At 45.1% G+C, this 24526-nt stretch overlaps 1 protein-coding gene across 1 annotated transcript in view; it reads right to left on the bottom strand.

Annotated features, from left to right (window-relative positions):
• Nucleotides 1-3769: 3769 nt before the first annotated feature.
• Nucleotides 3770-24526, bottom strand: part of LOC123405539 — a 30039-nt gene continuing 9282 nt past the window's right edge. The window contains exons 2-4 of the mRNA XM_045099193.1: nt 8769-9012; nt 8392-8682; nt 3770-4559 (exon numbers count right to left, since the gene is read on the bottom strand). Coding sequence (XP_044955128.1) covers nt 3972-4559; nt 8392-8682; nt 8769-9012 — 1123 coding nt within the window. The 3' untranslated portion in view covers nt 3770-3971. The remainder of the gene's footprint in view (nt 4560-8391; nt 8683-8768; nt 9013-24526) is intronic.

The raw sequence follows: 24526 nt of genomic DNA, 5'->3' as shown, positions 1-24526 counted from the left end.
ACGCGGTAGTTTTGCCACAGGTCTCGTATCCTTAGGCCCTGTTTGAAACCATCCAAATTATATAATCCGGTTTTTATAATCTATTATGTCTTCAAACAGGAAAGATTATATTGTAGTTTATAAAAACTAAATGATCAGATTATTAAAAACTCATAATTTACTCTATCCCAGCTAAAATCATATTATGGATTACTAACGACCCATTATCCTTAGAAACTTGGAGATAATTACCTACTACCATCGTCACCGTCCTCCAAACATGTCCACCAAGATTATTACATTTGCAGCTGAAATACAGAAGACAGACATGTCATTGTACAATATAAAACCTGAGTTACAGTTTATATAATCTGGCCTCCAAACATGCCCACCTAGACTATTTTTCTAAATCAGATTATATAAACTATCTTCATAATCCAGATTATTATAATTTATTGTGGTTTCAAACATGACCTTATGCATACTTGTTGTGGTGCCAAACATAACTCGTGCTCAACATTTCTCTCTCCACGCGAGACGAAGATCAGCACAGATCGACGGCGACGAGTGCAGCCGCAGGCAGCTGGAGGAGTAAATGAGACGGTGCCGCTCGCGCCCGTACGTACGTGTCGTCGGGCGGTGACACGGCCGATCACATATCGAGTTTTACCTACTCGCATCACACAGGCACAAACTGGTCGACACGTACCCGTCCGTGTTCTTCTCGTTTCCCACCAGATGACCGGATCCGCAGGCAGGTCGGTTGTGGTTGGGTCTGAAATTTAGCCTGTACACATGCATGCACACCGCCAACAGTTTCTATCTGGCGGTAGGGGTCTTGTCAGGCCTTTTAGAGAGAGAGAGGTGTTGTCCATGGGCAATTATCGGGCATGTGGATTTCCCTTCTCCCAAACATGTGGAGAGACCTTGGCATCTTACGGTTTCAAAGGCAGCACGAAGTGGTTTCTGTAGATATTTCTCGAAGACAGGCGGGAAGCACGAAGCTGTTGTTGAGTTTAACTGCCAGCGCGAATCACGAGGTTAAACCTGACTTGCCATACCACCGGGTTCGGAACCCGTTTGTGGGCAGACCATGTCAAACGGGCGGACTAGGCGCCAAGAAGAACCGAACCCCGTTTGCGGTTCGACCCCCCCGCGCATCACGGCTCCAGACGACGCCAATTTAGGGCAGGCCGAGCCGGGGGCCCGAGCGGCGAGCCAGACGGATTTTCTCGCGTTCTGGACCCGGTTTTGTCGCGGGTCCCGAACGCTTTCAGTGCGTAAGCCTCGATCTCGCTGGGTCGACCCGTGCGTGCGTGCCGGCCGGCCGAGCGCCCACACACGCATGGCACGGCACAGAGCGCCAGGTCCTCACTTTGCGACGTCAGCCATTGTTGGGCCCAACTACTACACTACACTACACGTCTACACCACGTCCTCGTCCAGCTCTTCCGCCGGGGTCGGGCCACGCGGTTTCCTGCGAGCACACTCCCAAACTTATCCGCTGCATAGATGTCTCCGTTTCTTCGGTCATCATCGTGGCCATGCATGCATGCCAATCTTAGGCAGTGCAGTGCAGTGCAGCGCAGCGGAGCTAGATCAGATCGCCGTTGAAGCATCCACGTTCAGACCAGATCATATCACCGTTCATGCATGGACGCGTTTGCTTGCTTACCGGCAGCGCTCTCTGCTTTTAATAACTAATCCCGGTAAAAGATCGCCGCCTAGCCGTGGTCCTCCAGTGACCATATTATTTTTACGACGGCACAGTCCCTATACAGGGGCTGAGCTATCTATCATGGAACTGATGAGTGGTTACACTAGACGCCCTAGGTTCCAACGAACCGAATTCGACAGGCGCAGACACGGACACGGACGCGTGATGGGTCGACCGGAACTTGCAGGGTGAAAAAACAAGCCGACACACTCGCCATCGCCGTGACAAAACCTGCCAAATCACCTCAGCCCGGCACCCGCATTTTCGTTTTGTTTTCGGGAATATCTCGGCAGCATCCGCGTCACCGCCCGCCTGGGTTGTAACGAGCCGCTACCAATCCCGGACGAGGAGATGGCCCTATCGGTGTTGCAGGAAAGAAGGGAGTGCTTGTCACGCTGTTGCGTTTTATGTTTAATGTAAAACAGCGGCATTGCTTTGAACGCATGGACAGACGCATAATCAGTAACATCGCTCAGGTCCACCTCGGACTCGTAGTTGAGACCGATGCCAGCCAGCAACCCGCCTTCTCCGGGACTCTGGAGCCACCGATGCACCTACGTGTTCACATCTCCATTTGCAAATGTCCATCTGCTGCTTGCGGTGCAATTGCCAATTGCCATTTGCCAGACGAGTTTTTTTTACCGCGCGATGGGATGAACACAAAATCGGTGTCTCTCTGACTGACCCTGACCCTCGGCTGACCGCGTCTACTTGTAGAGGGAGGTGATCACGAAAGAAGCATGGCCGTATATACCGGAAAAAGCGCATTCTTGGACCGGCGTCGGTGGCGGCAAGCGGTTGATCCGTTCGTGCGTTTTGACGCTGGGATTTGTCCCGCAGCGACGGACGGACAGCGCGGATCGCTTCGGGCAGCCAGAATTCCCGCCGGTGATTGTTTAGCCGGAACTGAAGATCCCGAGATTTGGACACGCCGCATAATTAAGTACGGGAGACAGACCACGATGATTGTTTAGCCGGAACTGAAGATGAGATGGCGTGAGAGCTAACTTTTATCTGGCAACTTGCTCGCCCGTCGTGGGTCTTCGGGGGAGACCCTCTGTTTTTGACTGCTTCAGTCAGGTGCTGCCTGCAGAGTGAGACAAGGAACACTTCCACTGCACTAGCTGGAATCACCATGGGCTCATTTTAGTATACTACTCCTAGTAACCAGCTAACCACTACCGGCCCGGTGCCATTATCTTATGACGAGTACTGTTTGCTTGCTCTCATGGATCGTGTGGAATTCGGTCAGGCACTCAACCGGTACGACGTGTTCAATAACTGAATATGCGGGGCTCGATTACTATTAGCACAGACTCGGCTGTGTCAAATGACGCAGCTAGAGCTGGTAGTCGTCTTTTTGACATCTAAATTGGAGCTAGCAGATGCCGCGTACGGATCAGCTTCATGAATCACTAGCAGACTTGGTCTCGCTTGGATCGTGCAAGTAACTGACAAAAATTCACCTAAAAGCTCATAATAACAGCCAAGGGCCAGAGTGGTAAGCCTGCGGCTGCAGGGGACCCGTGACCCCAACTTTGTCAGCAGACCAACTTGGCCTTCCAACAGATTGAAACCATTGCTGGAAAGCTATCAGTAAGCACATTGTGGTACAAACAATAAGGGGAAAGAAAGATGTGGCAAAAACAAGACAACTGATACACTCCCCTGTACTAAATCAACGGCACTTATTCTGAGACGGAGCAAGTATTTCTTAAATCATTTGATTCGAGGAATTCAGCTGTGACTGATTGTATTGATTGTTCATAAAAGACTTGTTATACATACAATGTAAAACCTGAAGACCATGAAGTGCAAAAAGATGGGAAATAACCTAAAACCCTTGGCATATTAACTTGGTCTCACCTGAATCGTCCAAGTAACTGACAGAAAATTCACCTAAATGCATATAACGGCCGAGGACGCATGACGGAGCGGTAGTGGTAAGCCTGCAGCTGCAAGTGACCCGTGACCCGGACAAGCAATTTACAGTCACCAACTTCAGCTCCCAACTGACAATACGCAGCAAGAAGGAGACATTTGCCCCCAATGGTACAGAGAAAATTCTGGGCATAAAGAAACTAACGATCTCACATATATATTTCGTTAGTCATTTGATTCGAGGAGTTCAGCTGTAACTGATTGTATTGACTGTTCAGAAAAGATTTCTCATATTTACAGTATAAGACCTGAAGGAATGAATCTGCCTTCAAAAAGACGAAAAATAATCTAAAACCCTCAAAAAGAAGGCTATATAGGCTGCGCACGCTGAATATCAGGATATGTCCATTGCTTCCAGAATCTCAAAATGCATCAGCACACTGCGTGGTCTACCATCAAAGTACTTCTTTTCAGATAGCGTCAGTCTCCCTTCACATTTGTTGGCCTCGTCCCGAAGCAACCGCAGCATCGTGTTTTTCTCGGCCAGGATCCATGGGCGGTCCGGATCAGACCACTGCCTCGGAGTCCCATGAAGGACGAAACGGAGAGTATCACTAGTCTGGGAGACATAGCTGGCTATCCCCTTGATCGTCGCATGGTCAGTAGTGTATGCTCCAGCACAATTGAGGCCAACATCCAAATAATGGAACTCGGAAATACTTGACAAAACATCACTAGCTGTAGCGGGAACAAGTAGATCGGCAGTCAAGAGGGCTGGGCTTCTCTGTGAAACATCAACTGAATTTTTTGCTGATTTTGAGGCCCAGTAAGAAAGTTCTGTCACGAGCTGGTTGACGACAACTCCACCCTTACTGAACCCCAGGATGATAGTTTTAGGAGCACAAGACGGTGGCAATGATGCAGCAGGTTCTTGATTGCTTGCAGAATCATTCAATGGCCCCCTCATGACTTTATTTTGTATCTGCGAACGAAAAATGTGGATGGGAGGAATTAACAAGGAAACTCGGAAAGGCACAAAGTTCTGAGTGGACTCAAGAATGTATACAAGAAATGAGAATATGACTAGGGTGTGCTAGTTCGGTAGGAAGACATAAACCATGTACAATGTACACGCGCAGTAAGATAAATATACAAAAGGGAAATGTAATGGCAAGAACTCGTAAGGAAGCTAAACATCTCAGTATGTACCTATTGAAAACCAAAAAATAAATAAATAATGGCACAAAACAATAACAATGTACAACATATGCATTGTCGTAAACCAGTAAGGCCCTCGGGTTCCTCCAATAGTGATGGGAAGGATATATTTTCTAAGCAAAAGTCCGTAAGGGTGTGTGTTTTGGTTTCAGTTATCTTTAACTGAAATGTACCTAGACAAGATACCAGAAATTTGTGGTATTAGTATTACCTTTGAAACAGGTACCTATCTTGGATTATTTGGACCATGGAATGCATTAAAGTGATCCTCTCCAAAACTTCCACACGAAATTCCTAGTTGTGTGCTATATGAACTCAGCGACCTGGTTCGCTTCAGCATAAACATTGGCATCTTTGCTACCCTTTCCACAGTCTCTCCAAGGATGCAGGTTACATCATGTGCAGACTATTCCATCCATTAAATAAACATTGCATCAACCCCAACCAACTAAGTTTATACCGTCCTATGATGAATATTGTATAATGACGTGTTGCAAGGCTATGATGAGACTATCACTGGGCTCTGGACTTGAAATGCTCAAACATGATGAAAGGAACGCATCAAAACCTGTCTGCTAAACACCAGCCTCTTGGATAAGTACACGATTCCCAAGTGAAATCCAAGAGCAATGATCTAGTACCCGTAGCAATCTTCTGGTATTATATCAAACATGGCAATTTATCATTGTTTGCTCTCTGGTTCCTGGGTATAAGATTATCAGACATGATATGGTTCCTGCTAATCTCTAGTTCTGCAAAACAAACACGCCCTGAGGGAATGGAAGTGCACTACAGCAGCTTGTCATAAATATGCAAAGCGTAATGTCAGCACAAAAAGTAGTGAAAAGGTGGATCAGATAAGAGGGCATTAATCACCATAACTAGATTCATCATCTTTAGACACGCTTATTTGACCCACAGTCCCCTTTGTTCTTTGACCTGGCTGCTGACGCTTCGTCAATTATGATGACATAGGTGTTGAAAATAATCTTATCACTGGCTTAGCTACACACATTGCACCTCTGGGAATAGCCTTTTGGCAATATGCAGATGATACCATCCTTCAGTTCCAGGATGACTACACAAGAAACCTTAAATGTTTACTCTGTCTGTTTGAGCAGATGTCATGTTAAGTGTATCTACTTGGCAATGCTGAAAACAGAAACACTGAGTGGAAATCTTAGCCTGTAAAACTGGGAAACTGCATTTACAATATTCGGGAATCCCTGTAGATGAGAAGGTAATTAGAAACAGTGATTGGCACAAAGCTGTACAGAAGATAGAGCAGAGACTAGGCTGCTGGCAGGGCAGGACTTTATCAATTGGTGGCAGAACTATCCTCATTAATTCCCACTTGTCTGGTATTCCACTGTACATGCTTTCTTTCTACAGAATCTCAGTTGGGGCTAAGGAGAAAGCAGGTTCACTAAGAGCCAGTTTTTTGTGGAGTGGGGACAAAAAGAAAAAGAAATAACATTTGGTTAACGGGCCCCAAGTTTATTTACCTACATACCAATGGTGGCCTTCGGATATTAGATCTAGAGATCATGAGCATTGGACTTCTGTCAAAATGGTGGTAATAGCAGAGGTCCACGGCAAGGTTCCTGACAAACAAATACTTGAGAAAGATTGCTCTAAGCCAGGTTGTCACTGAAAATGGGGAATCTCACTTTTGGTAAGCATTGGTGGAAATTAAAAATCCCTTTCTTAGCTTCTGTAGAATTGAGATGGGAAATAGGAAGGAGACAAGCTTTTGGTAGGAACAAGCCTTGCTGAAAATTTTGCTAATCTGTTTGCTACCACTTTACAGTACATCAGCTTTTTTGCTTTGGGTTTAATTCTCTTAACTTTCAGAAGAGCTTTAGTTGGAGAGAGACTAGAACAATGGTGAGCTTTACGTGATTTGTGTGCTAATTCCCTTCTGACTGATGAGGAATACAAACATGTTTGGTTTTCCTCCAGCTCTGGCGACTTCAGTGTGAAGTCTTTCTATGCTGCTATGCAAAGTGCTAGTGTAATTCCCAGCAAGTTCTGGTAGAAAGTTAAGATCACATCCATGTCAAAGCTTCCATTTGGCTGGTGCTTAGGAAATGCATTCCGACGAGGGACATTTTGCTGAGAAGGGGTGGTAACTGTGAAGCTTCTTACCAGTTTTGTGGTAGCAATGAAACAACCAGTCACCTCTTTTTCTCTTGTCCCCTGGCCAGATATATCTGGAATGTGGTTAGCTGTGCACTGGGAATTCGTTGTCAGTTTACTGATGCTGATCACTGCCTGAATACCTGGCTTAAGCCTTTTACTGGAAGCAAATGTGGGATAGTGTCTGTTGGGGTTGCAGGGGTCATGTGGGGTAATTGGAAAGCTCGTAATTTGGCCTACTTTCGTAACAAATGGCCTAGCGATCCTGGTGCAAGATGATCTTTCAAATTTGTTTCTGGATTAAAATTTGGAGTCTCTTGCAGGGAAGGAGGATGCAGAGCTGATACTACACAGGTGCGCAAGACAGTTTGAACAAGTCGCGGTTGAGATCTTCCAAGCTTCACACAGCTAGACGTTGCGGATTCCTTGACTGACGACATGACGGCGACAAAGATGGGATGGATTCTGGGCGCACGGCGCCTGTCTTTTTTTGCTCCTTTTCAACTTAATTGCACAAAACTACCACATTTACGGCTAGGTTTGCAGAAAACCACCAACTCGCTAATCCGTTGCCAAAAACACCGCTAATCTTGTTGCAAAAAACACTGATGAGGTGATTTGGTCCGTTTGCTCGCTTTCTGACAAGTGGGACCGAATTATAAGAAGATGACTTCGTTTGGATCAGGGGTGTGTATGTTAATTTTTTGCTAAGTCATCTTCTTACAATGAGGCCCCACTTGTCAGAAAACGATCAAACGGTCCAAATCATCCGATCAGTGCTTTTTGCAACAAGATTAGAGAAATTGCGGTGTTTTTTGCAACAGATTAGTAACTTGGTGGTTTTCTGCAAACCTAGCCGCAAATGTGGCAGTTTCTTGCAATTAACTCCTCCTTTTCCATTTTAGCTAGATGGCCTCCCTGGCTGGGAGCTGAGCGCTACATATTTGTGTTGCCGCTGTTTTCCCTACGCCTTGTACAGCTTCTAGCTTTTGTTGCCCATGTTTTTGGGCTGGCTACTTTGGTAGTTCATGTTTGAGGCAGTTGAAACAAGATTCTAAAGCTATGATTTATATAAATGGAAATTGAGGAAACCCTTTCTTAAAAAAATAATCCTTAGACACACTTAGCTTTAAAGCCAGTTTATGTACAGTTTTTGTGAACTAAAATAGCATCTCATCAACCTAAATAGAGGATCCACAAATTCTCTTTCTTCAGAAATGGCTACAAGAAGTATTCAGTTAAACTAGTTCCTGAATTTTATTTCCCCCCCAAAAAAATTAATCCCTGAATCCCATAACTACCTACGTATCTGCCCTGAAGTGAAACGCTCTAACATATCCAGTAACAAGAATGTGACAAAATCATAAGAATTAATTCCTCAATTACTGTAACATCGTATTTGGCCTAGGCAAAATTTTGACCAGTGCTGAATTTTCCTGAAATTTACCACGCCATACCTCCCGAATACAGTGTGCCAAGATGTTGGCAACACCAACCGCCGCCGGTAGGCCAGTGGGGTCATACCGCCCAGGGTCGCCAACGGCGTCCACAGCCGGAACGAGCTCTCGGTAAACCGCAAACGGCCCGGCAAAGCAAGCGGCATCGACCACCCACGCGTTGGCTTCCCCGGCGAGCTTCCCAGCGAGGAGCTTGGCGAGGTAGGCGGCGTCGGACAGCCGCTCGATCGCCGGCTCGCCGGTGCCGGGGACGCGGTCGCCCGTGAAGAGGATCGCGTTTGCGCGTGGAACCTGGGCGGCATCAGGGCGTGAGGCTTTGGATGCTATTATTGCCTTGGAGAGGGGAAAAAGGCAGGGAGTTGACTGATCATCCTTACGGCGAGGGCTTTGGAGGGCGCGAGGATGAGCGAGGCAGCGACGCGGAAGAGGGGGCCGCCATGGGTGAGCGGGACGTGGAGGACGCCGGTCCGCCGTTCCATGGCGGCCGCCACGAGGTCGCCGGATTTGCGGGAGAGGGATCTCGAAGAATGCTGCCGGTTGCTTCTCCGGGGGAGGCACTCACGAACTCTGAAAAAAGTGTCGATATCTTCAGTTAATTGCGTCTCTTCAGGAGGTTGGGGACTAACTTATATTAGCGTCAACGTTAGTCTCTGTTACTACTTATAAATGACGTAATATCACCAGTGCTTAAACTTGTCACCGGTGTTTATTTTAGTGCATGAACTTAAAAAATACGTTAAATTGGTTCTAGAACTTGGCACAAAGGTGCATATACGGTAATAATCTCATACATAGACGTATAATGCGTTGATTTGATACTATATTTTGACCAACATGTACATGTGGCATGGCAACAAGCCCACATATGTCGGCACACACAAAAAATATAAACAATAAAAATTGCAGTCTTTTGGTCTCGAAAAATAAGCAAAATTAGCTAGCAACTCTGCATCCAAATTTTCTCATACTCGGTGGCGATAAAGACTCTTAATGTTTATCGAGGAAGACGTATTAGTTTTATTAAAAACTTGTAAAAACTTTATAAACTATGATCACATTAATGAAAATAAATTTTAAATATTCATGTATCATAGATATTATACTGGCAAATAGCTTAACTTATTTATAAATTGTTCAAGTAATTTTTAAAAATATTCACACTTTTATTAATATTTACTTGTAATAACTTTCACTCCTAATACATATTCATAACTTTTAAGTAACTGAAATACAGTCAGATGTAAATATTTATAATAATAAGATAATTTTATATTTTGCATTGTTATGAATATTTTTTGTTATGCGAAAAATTCTTAAACAACAAACTAAGGAATTACAAAATGTGCATATAAATATATTTTTTTGTATAATTAAAATTATAATTCTAAATTGTGATGTTTCTTTATGATATTATAAAATATACAAATATTTTTATAACAATAAATACAATTTAGTTTGTATGATTTGTGCAAAAGTAATACATTAGTACTATTTAAAATTACTTGAACATTATGCTAAAAAAGTTATATTTTATTTGTATAATATTTATAACACACTAGTATTTCAACTTTATATTTATTACTGTCATTATAATATTTATAACGCACTAGTATTTCAACAAATTTTAACTGGGTCTTTTCCTTTGTGCCCACATGTGGATCCGCTCGTCATAGAGACATATATAAAGCAAGCCCTTTGTTAGAAGTGCCTCTCACGCCATGTGTACATGCTAATTAAAATGTTGTGTCAGTCAGTGCATTATATGTCACATAGATAGGACTACCAATGTATTTAAACGCATGTGTCAAGTTTTAGAACCAGTTCGATGTATTTTTCAAGTTCAGGCACTAAAGTGAACATGAGTAACAAGTTTAAGCACCACCGGTAATATTACCTCTTTATAAATCATACATGTTGTTCTAGATTAATAATTTAACTAATAACTAATTATGTACTAAATTTGATGAAAAATATATGTTTAAAAACTACATCCGTTTAAAAACCCAATGATATACTTTTGTTGACATATAAGTCATATTTAGTTAGTCAAATCGATGACCTAGAATTAAGCGCATGCCCCATAAAGCGAGACGGAGGAGGTACTAAAAGTGTTGATATCTTTAGTAGTTTTTTCGTCTTAAAATAAATATCTTAAATTTAATATAATTTTATATTAGAGCTAGTATATAATTGAAAACACTTATATTAAGACAGAGAAGGTACTTCCTTTATAATGCAAAATAACATAATATAAATATTATAAATGACTTTATTTAATAGCATATAGACTCATCTCTTTATTAAAAACACTATATTAAAGTAACATATTATGTTACTTTAAACATTTTTTTTCTCATTAACTACATGATACATAAGCATTTTTTTAAACGCGCTATGTTATATAACCAGCCTGAAGGCCCATATCGCTCCTGACGTTGCTTAGTTGCAGTACCGTTGATACAGTAACTCTTTGGCATCCTATTGTGGAAAAGAATAACTCTTCAGCATTTCAGCTAAAAATATGAAACGTCTATTTTGCGTTGTATAGAGGTTGCGTTAATTAATTCGGATCGAAAAATACTTTAGCATTCTTCTTCGGGTTCGCCTCTTTCACTTATTTTACGGGTATATATCATAAAACTTTATGATAGGTATCATGCCAACAAAGTATACCAAGATTTGTCGCTCATATTTCGACAAATCTTGAGCATGACCCCTGCTGAGCACAATCAATTGTTCGCACAAGCATTTTGTGTAACATCGCTTCTATTTTCATCTTGTTTTCAGCTAAATATTGCAAAACGTGAACGGTTGATGTAGAATGATGTAGAAGATATTGTGTGCATCGATAATTCATTGATCGTGCACTAGGCACATATATATAGGTACAAGGGGTGCGACCGGTGTCTTGTCTCCCAAGTTACAGGTAAATACAGAGGGAGAGAGACACTACAGGTACGACATACAAAACCCGGACCTACGTACATGTACACATGTTCACCCCCCCCCTCCCCCCGCGCGCGCAGTCGAAGCGTCGCCGGTGACGCAAAGACTGGACCGAAAGCCCTCGGAAGTCGAGGTGGGTAGTTGATACGTCTCCGTCGTATCTACTTTTCCGAACTCTTTTGCCCTTGTTTTGGACTCTAATTTGCATGATTTGAATGGAACTAACCCGGACTGACGCTGTTTTCAGCAGAATTGTCATGATGTTGTTTTTGTGTAGAAATAAAGGTTCTCGGAATGTCCTGAAAATTTACGGAGATTTTTTCTGGAATAAAAGGAAAATACTTGCGCAAAGATCCACCGGAGGAGGTGGACCAGTGGGCCACAAGCCCACATGCCGCGTCCACCCCCCGGCCGCGCCATGAGGCCTTGTGGGGCCCACGTGGCTCCACCGCCCCCAAACTCAGCTATATATCTCCCGTCTCGCCCGGAAAAAAATCAGAGAGAAGGGTTTCATCATGTTTTACGATACAGAGGCGCCGCCACCTCCTGTTCTTCATCTGGAGGGCAGATCTGGAGTCTGTTCGGGGCTACGAAGAGGGGAGACCGTTGCCATCGTCATCATCAACCTTCCTCCATCGACAATTCCATGATGCTCTTCATCGTTCGTGAGTAATCTCATCATAGGCTTGCTGGACGGTGATGAGTTGGATGAGATCTATCATGTAATCAAGTTAGTTTTTGACGGGGATTGATCCCTAGTATCCACTATGTTCTCGATTGATGTTGCTACTACTTGGCTATGCTTAATGCTTGTCACTAGGGCCCGAGTGCCATGATTTCAGATCTGAACCTGTTATGTTGTCGCCAATATATGTATGTTTTAGATCCTATCTTGCAAGTTGTAGTCACCTACTATGTGTTATGACCCAACAACCCCGGAGTGACAATAGCCGGAACCACTCCCGGAGATGACCATAGTATGAGGAGTTCATGTATTCACCGCGTGTTAATGCTTTGGTCCGGTTCTTTATTAAAAGGAGAACCTTAATATCCCGTAGTTTCCATTAGGACCCCGCTGCCACGGGAGGGATGGACAATAGATGTCATGCAAGTTCTTTTCCCTAAGCACGTATGACTACATACGGAATACATGCCTACATTAGATTGACGAACATGAGCTAGTTACATATCTCTCCGTGTTATAGCTGTTACATGATGAATCACATCCGTCATACTCATCCATCACCGATCCATTGCCTACGAGTCTTTTACTTCTGGTCCTCGCTACGTTACTTTGTCTAGGATTGTCCCTTGCTACAAAAGGGATTGGGCCACTTTGCTGCTACTGTTGCTATTGCTGTTACTTTGCTGCTGCTGCTACTGTTGTTCCTTGCTACTTCGTTGTTACTTGTTGCAAGATCTTTTCTGACACCGTTGTCGGGGAAGAATAGTTACTCGCCCACGTGCAACCTACTGGCGCCATTGATACAACAGTTAGGAATAGTCTACCTTGTCAACATATCGTTTCTGGCACCGTTGCTATCATACTACTTTGCTACTTATACCTTGCTTGCAGACACTAATCTTTCAGGTATGGTTGAATCTAACAAACTCAGCTGCTAATACTTGAGAATATTCTTTCGCTTCCCTTTTGGTGAACCAACAAATTTGGGTTGAATACTCTAACCTCGAAAACTGTTGCGATCCCCTATAATTGTGGGTTATCAAGACCTTTTTCTGGCGCCGTTGCCAGGGAAGCACAGCTATATTCTCTGAGTCACTTGGGATTGACGTGTGCTGATCACTATGAGGAATCCGATAGGTCCAAGAACTAAAATCTTGCTTTCTGAAAGGATCGATATGGTTGGCTAGAGGGGGGGTGAATAGACAACGACCACTTTTTAATTAATCATAGCAAGTTAAGGTAAACACTCTACGGGTTCACAAATAATACGACAATGAGGTGAACCCTATAGAAGCTAACAACGAGAGCTATTAAGACAAGTAAGATATAGTCACAAGCATAAGCAAATACAAAGTAAAGGATAGAGATAACCACAAGTGGAACCGATGGAGACGAGGATGTGTTACCGAAGTTCCTTCCCTTTGACAGGAAGTACGTCTCCGTTGGAGCGGTGTGGAGGCACAATGCTCCCCAAAAAGCCACTAGGGCCACCGTATTCTCCTCACCCCTCGCACGATGCAAGGTACCGTGATTCCACTATAGGTGCCCTTGAAGGCGGCGACCGAACCTTTACAAACAAGGTTGGGGCAACTCCACACAAAGCTTGGAGGCTCCCAACTAAACCACGAAGCTTCACCACAATGGAATATGGCTTCGAGGTGACCTCAACCGTCTAGGATGCTCAAACACCCAAGAGTAACAAGATCCGCAGGGGATTGGTGGGGGTATCAACTTTTCTCTTGGTGGAAGTGTGGATCTAGGCCTTCTCAACCAATCCCTAAAGAATCAACAAGTTTGATTGGCTAGGGAGAGAGATCGGGCACTTTTGAGCTTGGGGCGCAATAATGGAGCTTAGAGAGGTAAGAGATGAGGTTCCTCAGCTAGAAGAACCTTTTATATAGTGGGGGAGAAAATCAGACCATTTTCCCACTCTCTGCCCGAGCTCCAGCGGTACTACCGCTGGCTGCAGCGGTACTACCGCTGAACAGGGGCGGTACTACCGCCGCCTGGCGGTACTACCGCTGGATGCAGCGGTACTACCGCTGGCCCTTTGGTAGTGCAAAAGCACTACTACCGCCAAGAAAGTCTTCGCAAAAAGGTCCGTCCAGGAACTACCGCTAGGCAGGTGGAACAAAGCTCCTGGAGCGGTACTACCGCTGGCCAGGGGCGGTACTACCGCTAGCTAGCGGTACTACCGCTGGCTGCAGGGGTACTACCGCCAACAATCCAGTGGTACTACCGCTAGAGCCAGCGGTACTACCGCTGGGGACCATTTTGCAAAGATGCGAGAAACAAAGTGGCGGGGGCCGCTACAAAGATGAAGGAAAGGGAGAATGTGAAGTGTGCGTGTGCAAAGATAGATTCCACCCAAACCTTTCCACTACGGATCCCCTCTTAATAGTACGACTTTCCTATGACTCAAATAAAGAGAATCGAGGAGAGCGCCGTGCTTCCGTTCCATGAATAAGGAGACGTGTCGTCTTGTGCCGTTGACGTGTGTTATCTGAAACCTTAACACACACGGTTAGTCCTGTACGGTACTGTCATCAATCACCAAAATTACTTAGGCATAAACTATGCCCCAACAATCTCCCCGTTTTTGGTGGATTGATGACGATACCGGATTTGCACAGATAATAATATGAGAACAAAAGGATAGAGATATATGACAATACGGGGCATATGACTCACAACATATGAAGGAAATAAAATCTCTCATAAGTTCATGTCTCACACAAGATAGCATACTAAGCAAACCAAGTTCGAAGCAAACCATAAGAAATAAAGCAAAGCAACGCAAAGTTCGAATATGAAAGCAAATTCAGCTCCTAGACTCTCTCCCCCTTTGGCACAAGACACCAAAAAGGGGCACACCTAATGCCACAGGTAGCTACTCCTCATCCTCAGCATCGCCAGACTCATCGGTCCCCTCCTGATCGGCCTGCTCCTCCTCGTCCGCCTCATCCCCAGACCACTGGTATCCTTGGGCCTGCATCCAAGTAGCCTCTGGAGTGATGTCGTCCTCAGATCCGCTGGAGATGTCCACATCAAGAGTCATGAGGACACGCTTATGCCTCTGGCGGCTCTCCTTCTGAGCCACGTGCGTCTGGTACTGACCCTTAGCATGCATACAGAATAGAGTCTTCATCTTGTCCTGCAGCTTGATGGCCCAAGATGGCATGGCAGAAGGGCGGGACTGAGAGGCGGTTCCTCTGTCAGCAGCAGTCTCAGTGTCAGTATCCATGTGCTGAGAGGAAGTGGATGGGTTGGCCCATTTGTCCTTGACGCGAAGCTTAATTGGGTCGTGCACAATGTAGTCGGACTGAGCGTAGAGCACCTCCTCCGGAAAAGCCTCTTGCCACTTATGGCGAATATATGCGAACAGGTAGGGCCCGTAGATGGGAACCTTACGCATGATGATGCAGTTCCAGAGCTCCGTGAACATCACATCAGAAATATCCAGAGGGGCAGACTCCTGAGACATAGCCTCCTCACAAAGCAGCAGCATCTTAGCCAGGGAGCCATGAACCTCGTCGAAGTTACCAATGCGAGGGAAGAGGGTGTTGTGAAGGATCCGGTGCATGATGTCCAGATGCTTGGGGAGCACACCCTTCCTCACATAGAGCTTCTGCAGTCTGTCCTTTGCGGGGGCCCTATCGGTGGGGGCTGCAACATGAGGACGCAACCCAAGTGGAGTGTCGGCTCCCTGGAAGTCAATGTTGAGGAATTGCATGAACTCACGCCAGGTACCAGTCATCTTCTGAGTCCCAATCATCCACACCATAGAGAGCTCTGCATCAGGAGAGAAGTAGACCGTGACATAGAACTGAGCAACAGCAGTGGGATCAAAATCTGTCTTGTATGTGATGATGTCCTTGATGCCCAGTTTGTCAATCAGAGAGAGGGCATCACCAAAATAGTCCAGGTTCCGCTGAAGATGGGCTAGGTCAATCCACTGAACGGAGACATAGTTTTTCTTGAAATGCGCAACAACATCCCGGTAGATCCTGCACTGATCCCTTGCCCAGACATGGTCAACATCCTTGATCACAGCCCTCTCGTTGAGATAGTGGTTCTGAGTGGGAAACTGTAGAAAGTCCTTGGGGGACATTGTACGGACATTGACCCTCTTCTCCTTGTGTGCGACCTTCTTGAAGGACTGCCTTTTGGGTTGCAGACCTGAGGTGGCAGACCCCTCGGGAGCCTCTTGGTTGCGATACTGCTTTGACTACGTGTCACGAGGGGGGTTCGAACGGCGAGAGCCACCTGTGACACAAAACACACAGCGAAAAGAGGCGACAAAAAGAGTCAAGGCAACGAATCTTTGAAAACGCAGAAGAAATAAACACGCGTTGCTAAGCACATAAAAGGAATACACAGTGAATGCTCCTGGCGGTAGTACCGCCACCCCTGGCGGTAGTACCGCTGGGGGTCATAGCGGTAGTACCACTACCCCTGGCGGTAGTACCGCTGGGGTTTGACTTTTCAGATCTGACAGATAAAAATCGTTACGAGGGCATGGGCTGTATATGAACATGAAGAACTCCACCCCAGCCCTACTTTACATGAGGAACACTAGTAACACGAAATAAATACATGCCTAGGCAAGAGAGAGCAAGTTTTAGATCTAATTCCAAACAAAGTTCAAGTGCTAGATCTAAAACAAGTAAATCCTAGGGCATGGAAACATAATCAACAACAATCCATTGGACCTATACTCCCCTCAAATATCTCCTTCATGCCACCCAAGAACTAGCCATAAGATCAAAGATATGGATTCAATCCCCAATGCTCCTATCTCTAGAACGAGAACATCAACCAAATAGAAGAAGGTAGGAGCTTTACCGGGATTCATGGCTCTTGGAGGAGGAAGGAGAGGTGGAGCAACCCTTCCAAACCAACGGGGAGAAGGAGCTCCACGAAACGAGATCCAAACAGGGATTTTTCGGGCTAGGGGAGGGAGGAGCCGCGAGGAAGAAGAAACAAGTTGAGAAAAACGGGCTCCCCCTCCTTTATATAGCCCAAGGGGTACGGGCCAGCGGTAGTACCGCTGAGGTCCCAGCGGTAGTACCGCTACCTGGAGGTAGTACCGCCAGATGCAGCGGTAGTACCGCTGGGGTCCTGGCGGTAGTACCGCTCCCCCTGGCGGTAGTATCGCTCCCCCTTGAGGAAGCCCTAACAATTTCCTAGCCGGTCATGTTAGATGGGAATCCTGGCTACCCCTGGCGGTAGTACCGCTGGGGTCCTGGCGGTAGTACCGCTACCCCTGGCGGTAGTACCGCTGGGGTCCTGGCGGTAGTACCGCTACCCCTGGCGGTAGTACCGCTGTAAATGTCGCAACGCGGCTAAGGAAAAGAGATGAACTTGGACACATGACAAGTGAGTAAAAAAAAGATAGCATCTAGGAAAATGTACTGACTTGTCATTGTATATCCTTTCTTCTATACGCAAGAAAGGATGGAGGGGCGGTGGCCGAGGCCACCTATGTTTGAGACAATGGTATGACACCGCGAAGAATTATCCTTGGGTTCATGACCAATGCTCGTCTTTGAAGCACAAGTGCCATTTGACAATGGCTAAAGTGAAAGACTAGATTGATTTATGCATAATGGGGGGAGGGAAAGTTCATTGAGAGAACAACACTCCCCCTATGTCCATGCCTACATCTAGACCAAGATGGAATGCAAAGTGAGGTGCAATATGCCTAGTTTCAATCCACATTACTTGAATCAATGATATTTAGCTCATGCCTTAACTCCCGGAACCTTGCTTCATCTAGAGGCTTAGTGAAAATATCTGCAAGTTGCTCTTCAGTGTTGATGAAGTGAACCTCAATATCACCTAGCTTGATATGTTCACGAATGAAGTGATGACGAATATCAATATGTTTGGTTTTGCTATGTTGCACTGGGTTGAGGGAAATCTTGATAGCGCTTTGATTGTCACATAGAAGAGGCACTTTGTCACAAGTGACACCATAATCCTTTAAAGTCTGCCTCATCCATATCAATTGTGCACAACAACTTGCAGCTGCCACATACTCAGCTTCAGTGGATGATAAGGAGACGCAATTCTGCTTCTTTGAAGACCAACTTACCAAAGAGCGACCAAGGAATTGGCATCCTCCAGACGTTGACTTCCTCTCCACACAATCTCCTGCCCAATCTGAGTCAGAATAGCCAACTAGATTGAAGTTTTCTCCTTTGGGATACCAGAGGCCAAAGTTTGGGGTATGAGCCAAATATCGAAAGATTCGCTTAACAACCATGTAATGACTTTCTTTTGGTGCGGATTGAAACCGTGCACATATCCCTACACTCAACATAATATCCGGTCTATATGCACAAAGATAAAGGAGGGATCCAATCACGGAGCAGTATACCTTTTGATCCACTGCTTTACCATTGGGATCACTGTCGAGCTTGCATCTTGTTGGCATGGGGAACTTGACCGGCTTGACATCTTCGAGCTCGAACCGTTTGAGCATGTCTTGAGTGTACTTGGCTTGTTTGATGAATGTCCCTTCTAGACCTTGTCTAATCTCGAACCCGAGGAAGAACTTCAACTCTCCCATCATGGACATCTCAAACTTCTCAGTCATTAGTGCAGCAAATTCTTCATTGAATGAAATGTTAGGAGAGACAAAGATAATATCATCAACATATAGTTGACATATGAACAAATCCCCTTTAACCCTCTTAGTAAAAAGAGTGGGATCTATCTTCCCAATTTCAAACCCACGATCTTGTAACAACTCAGTAAGATACTCATACCACGCGCGTGGGGCTTGTTTAAGGCCATAGAGTGCCTTATTAAGTTTGTACACGTGATTGGGGAGCTTGGGATGTTCGAATCCCGGGGGTTGTTTGACATAGACCAACTCATTCAAAGGACCATTAAGAAAAGCACTTTTCACATCCATTTGCTGTAATTTGAAGTTATGATGAGAAGCAAATGCAAGTAACATGCGAATAGATTCTAGACGAGCAACAAGGGCAAAGGTTTCACCGTAGTCAATACCCTCGACTTGGGAGTAGCCTTGAGCCACCAATCTTGCCTTGTTTCGAATCACAATTCCATTGGCATCTTGCTTGTTCTTGAATATCCATTTGGTCCCGATGACATTATGTTCCTCCGTTGGCCGAGGCACTAAATCCCAGACTTGGTTGCGCTCGAAGTTGTTAAGTTCTTCGTGCATGGCCATAAGCCAATCCTCATCATCGAGCGCTTCTTGTACCTGTTGAGGTTCACAATACGAGACAAACGCGTGATGCTCACAATAATTCCAAAGCTGTTGATGGGTGGATACTCCCCTTTTTAAATTGCCAAGTACATTCTTCATAAGATGTGACTTGACTCTCAGCTTGTTCACATTCTTGGCTGCTCGACGCTCCAAGAGTTCTTCATTATATAATGGGGGAGCATCGACTTGTTTCTTTTGCTTGCCCTTGCATCTTGAGCCGGTTGTTGGAGCTCCAGACGGGAATTGTGAGACAGTCTCCTGATCATCTTGTCCTTCGACTTGAGCAGGTTCACTAGTTTGTTCTTGTATTAGTGGTTGCTCTTGATCTTGATCTTGTGCTTCTACTTGGTCTGAATCTCGGTGTTGCACTTGATCTTGATCATGAGCCGGTTCGGAGTCTTGGGGTAGTGCTTGAATATCATGGGACACATCACCATTGTTGGGCAATTGATCTTGACCTTGAGCTTGTTCAATTTGTTGAGAGTCTTCTCTTTGTTCATCGGAAGCGTGTGGGGCTTGTGGGGGTGATGGCTCCACTTGAGTAGAGCATTGTCCTTCTCCTTCGGCCACAAGGGGTTCCTCAATGGGGAGTATTTGACCAATCCCCATTCTTCTTATGGCTTCGGGAGGAATTTCATCACCTATATCACAAAGACCACTTTGCTCCACTTGGGAGCCATTATTTTCATCAAACTCTACGTTACACGTCTCCTCAGTTAGTCCGGTGGACTTGTTGAGGACACGGTAAGCATGAGAGTTTGTAGCATAACCAACAAAGATACCCTCATGTGCTCTAGAATCAAATTTAGCTAATCGTGCTCCTTTCTTGAGAATGAAACACTTACAACCGAATACCCGGAAGTACTTGAGATTGGGTTTGTTTCTAGTTAGAATCTCATAAGGAGTCTTGTTCAAGCCTTTGCGGATGTAGAGCCGATTGGATGCATGACATGTTGTGTTGATGGCCTCTGCCTAGAAGTTATATGGAGATTTGAATTCTGCCATCATTGTTCTTGCAGCGTCTATCAAGGTCCGGTTCTTCCTTTCTGCCACACCGTTTTGCTGAGGGGTATATGGTGCAGAATATTGGTGCTCTATTCCCTCATCACCTAGAAACTCATCTAAGGTGTAGTTCTTGAACTCGGTGCCGTTGTCACTCCTAATCATCAAGATCTTTGCTTCATATTAACGTTGCGCTTCATTAGCAAAGTTGATGACCGTTTGTTGAGTTTCACTCTTCCTTTTAAAGAAATATACCCAGGTATATCTTGAGTAGTCGTCAACAATCACTAAGCAATATTTTCTGCCTCCAAGACTATCAAATGTTGGAGGACCAAACAGATCCATATGGAGAAGTTCCAATGGCCTCTTGGTGTAGATAAGAGTCGTTGGACGATGAGCAGTTTCATGAATCTTTCCTTCAATGCAAGCACTGCAGACACGATCTTTAGCAAAGCTCACATTTGTTAGTCCACGAACATGGTCCCCTGTCAGAAGACTTTGCAAAGATCTCATATTGACATGAGCTAAATGGCGATGCCAAAGCCAGCCCACGTCAACTTTAGCCATTAAACATGTCGCAGTCTTAGTGGGTCGCTTTGAGAAGTTCACCACATAAAGACCATTTTCGACATGTCCAACATAGGCTACTTTAAGAGTCTTGCTCCTCAGGAGGACCACAGTGTCAATATTAAAGAATGTGGAAAAACCCATAATTGCAAGTTGACGAACTGAAAGTAAATTGTAGGCAAGTGACTCAACAAGCATGACCTTCTCAATAGATAAATCTTGAGAGACGACCACCTTACCAAATCCCAATACCTTTGAAGAGGATGCATCGGCGAATTGGACATGGGTGGGCATAGATGGAGAAGGATGCACATCCACCACTAAGTCCTTGCTTCCGGTCATATGATTTGTTGCTCCACTATCGAGCAACCATGACACCCCACCGGAAGCAAACTCCTACAATAGATCAAGGCTTGGTTTTAGGTACCCATTTTTTAATGGGTCCTTTCATGTTAGAGACAAGGGTATTAGGAACCCAGATAGCCCATTCAATATCTTCATCGTAGGAACCAACAAATCTGGCATAAACATGCCCATCACTAGCACAACATAAAACATAAGAAGAATTGAGTTTGCCGGCTGTGTTAGTAGGAACGGTTTTGCCCTTCTTGGGGTTCCCATAGTCCACCTTGTTCCTGTTCACCTTCTGAGTCCCCTCACCCTCTTTGACGAAGATGTCCATGAGGGTGAGAGATCGTTTGTTCTTGTTCTTCCTTTTACCTTTTGACTTGGAGGTAAGTCCAAGTCCTTCCTTTCCTACAGCACCCTTTTGAGTGCTCAAGAGATAGTTCAGACTCTTCTCACCTTGTATGCATGCCACAAGGCCCTTCTCAAGTTTCTCCTTTAACTTGGCATTTTCCTCCACAAGATGAACATGCTCACAACAGGGGTTAGTTGCACAAGTATTATCAATTAACACAAAGGGAGGACAAGTAGAGATCTCCTTGGTAAGCTTTGCTTGGAGTTGATCATGAGACTCTTTCAGAGAGAAATGAGCACCTTTCAAGGCTTTGTGGGCCTTGTCAAGTATGTCAAACTCCTCTTTGAGTCTGTCATGGCCAACCTCAAGAGCATACTTTTCAGATTTAAGCATGCGAGTAAGAACAACATCATGATCTAGTTTCTTTTGCATTTTAGCGCAGTCATCGTTACATGACTCCTCAAGAGCCAAACGAAGGGTGCGCTCTTCCTCTAGAGCACTAGATAATTCGGCAATTTCATCGGCATAGTCACGACTATGTCCCTGAAGCTCGGAGATGGTCTCCTCATGAGACTCAATGAGGTCAGTGGCCTCACCCAGTTGTTCCAAGAGAGCAACAAAGTGCTTCTTGGGTTCTCCCTTAATAGTGCACAAAAACTTATCAAGATCATGCTCATTAAGTTCCCCAACATCACTATCTTCAACACAATTTAACAATGAAGGAGCAGAAGCAATGTTGGTCTTAATGATGGGAGTTACCTGATTGATACCTTTTGCCATGAGGCACTTGGTGATGTGGTTCTCGTTGGGGGCGTTGAAGAGAGACACCTTCTGGGAAGAGGTAGTGGCAATAGCAACAGTTGCCGTTGCCACTGTATCATCATCACCATCATCATCGGAAGGATACTCTTCCAGGGCCACCATCCCTTTTGGGTGAGGTTTCTTCACAAAGTTGTTCTTGATTGGAAATGATTTGGTTTTGTCTTTGCGAATGAGCTTGCCTCCGTTGTCTTCCCTTTTCTCATAGGGACATTCTGCCACGAAGTGACTCACGTTGCCACAGTTATAACATGTCCTTACTCGTTGCTTGGGTTTGAATCCACTCGAGTTGTTCTTGGTGAAGTTGGGTCTTGAGTTCCTCTTATTGCCCTAGAATTGCCTTGATGCAAGAGCCATGTGCTCATGATAGGCATACTTTGTGTCTTCAGGGCAGCTCTCCTCTTCCTCATCTTCTTCTTCTTCTTCAAGCATTGCTCTTGCTTTCAACGCAAGGTTGGGTGAAGTTGTCTTTGATCGAACACGAGCAAGAGCATTGTCGGCTGTTTCGTTCATGATTGACATTGCTATGAACTCATCCAACACTTCACTGGAAGACAAGGAGTGGAAGTCTGGCCGCTGACGAATGACAGATGACATGGCTTTGTTGAAAGGCATGATGGCTTTGAGAAACTTGCGCTTGACCCATGTATCATCCACATCCTTACTCCCATGATCCTTTAGTGCCACAACAATAGCAGTCACCCTCCGATAGAGATCACGAGGGTCCTCGTCTTCCTTCATCACAAACTCATCGGCCTTATCAAGTATCACTTCATAGTTGGATCGTTGAATGCTTGAGATTCCCTTGTACAACACCATAATATGCTCCCAACAATCCTTGGCCAATGTGAAGGGACGTAAGTGGGGAAGATCTTCAGGTGGCACAACAGACTGGAGAATAAACAAAGCAGAGTGATTGTATTGATTGTCTGCATCTTCTCTCGGAGTGAGGTTGCTTGGATCATGGGGATAATATCCTTGCCCAATGATTCTCCACAAATTTGTTGAGCTGTGATTCAAATGAGACTTAATAGAAAATACCCAGTTAGCAAAGTCACCTTTCACAAGCTTAGGAGGAGGACCAACAGGATTAAGACGTGGTGCGGGAACGGATCCTCCATAGACCATGGGGGGTGGAACTGAGGCATATGTTCCAGTCCCATCCTTTTCATGAGACGAGGGAGGTTGCATACCTTTAGCCGCTTCCTTAGAGGAGTTGGCCTCCGAATCGGAAACGGTGGGTTTAACCACTATATCCGGTTCGGGTGAACTTTTAAATCCCTCAATTAACTCTTTAAGCATGGTCTTGACCTCGTTCGTCAAGGACGTCTTGAGAGCGGCCATAGCCGTATTCAAGTCGTCCCTTGTGACCGAAGTCAAGTCCATGGCCTCGGGTTGCCCATGATTAATTCCCTCTTCGCCTTCCATACTCTTCGGGTGGTTAAACCCTTAATAAAGAGACGTGGCTCTGATACCAATTGAAAGGATCGATATGGTTGGCTAGAGGGGGGGGGGGTGAATAGACAACGACCACTTTTTAATTAATCATAGCAAGTTAAGGTAAACACTCTACGGGTTCACAAATAATACGACAATGAGGTGAACCCTATAGAAGCTAACAACGAGAGCTATTAAGACAAGTAAGATATAGTCACAAGCATAAGCAAATACAAAGTAAAGGATAGAGATAACCACAAGTGGAACCGATGGAGACGAGGATGTGTTACCGAAGTTCCTTCCCTTTGACAGGAAGTACGTCTCGGTTGGAGCGGTGTGGAGGCACAATGCTCCCCAAAAAGCCACTAGGGCCACCGTATTCTCCTCACGCCCTCGCACGATGCAAGGTACCGTGATTCCACTATAGGTGCCCTTGAAGGCGGCGACCGAACCTTTACAAACAAGGTTGTGGCAAATCCACACAAAGCTTGGAGGCTCCCAACTAAACCACGAAGCTTCACCACAATGGAATATGGCTTCGAGGTGACCTCAACCGTCTAGGATGCTCAAACACCCAAGAGTAACAAGATCCGCAAGGGATTGGTGGGGGAATCAACTTTTCTCTTGGTGGAAGTGTGGATCTAGGCCTTCTCAACCAATCCCTAAAGAATCAACAAGTTTGATTGGCTAGGGAGAGAGATCGGGCACTTTTGAGCTTGGGGCGCAACAATGGAGC

Source organism: Hordeum vulgare, chromosome 6H, assembly GCF_904849725.1.
Source record: "Hordeum vulgare subsp. vulgare chromosome 6H, MorexV3_pseudomolecules_assembly, whole genome shotgun sequence".
Lineage (NCBI taxonomy): Eukaryota > Viridiplantae > Streptophyta > Magnoliopsida > Poales > Poaceae > Hordeum > Hordeum vulgare.
This window is presented reverse-complemented; position numbering and strand designations above follow the sequence as displayed.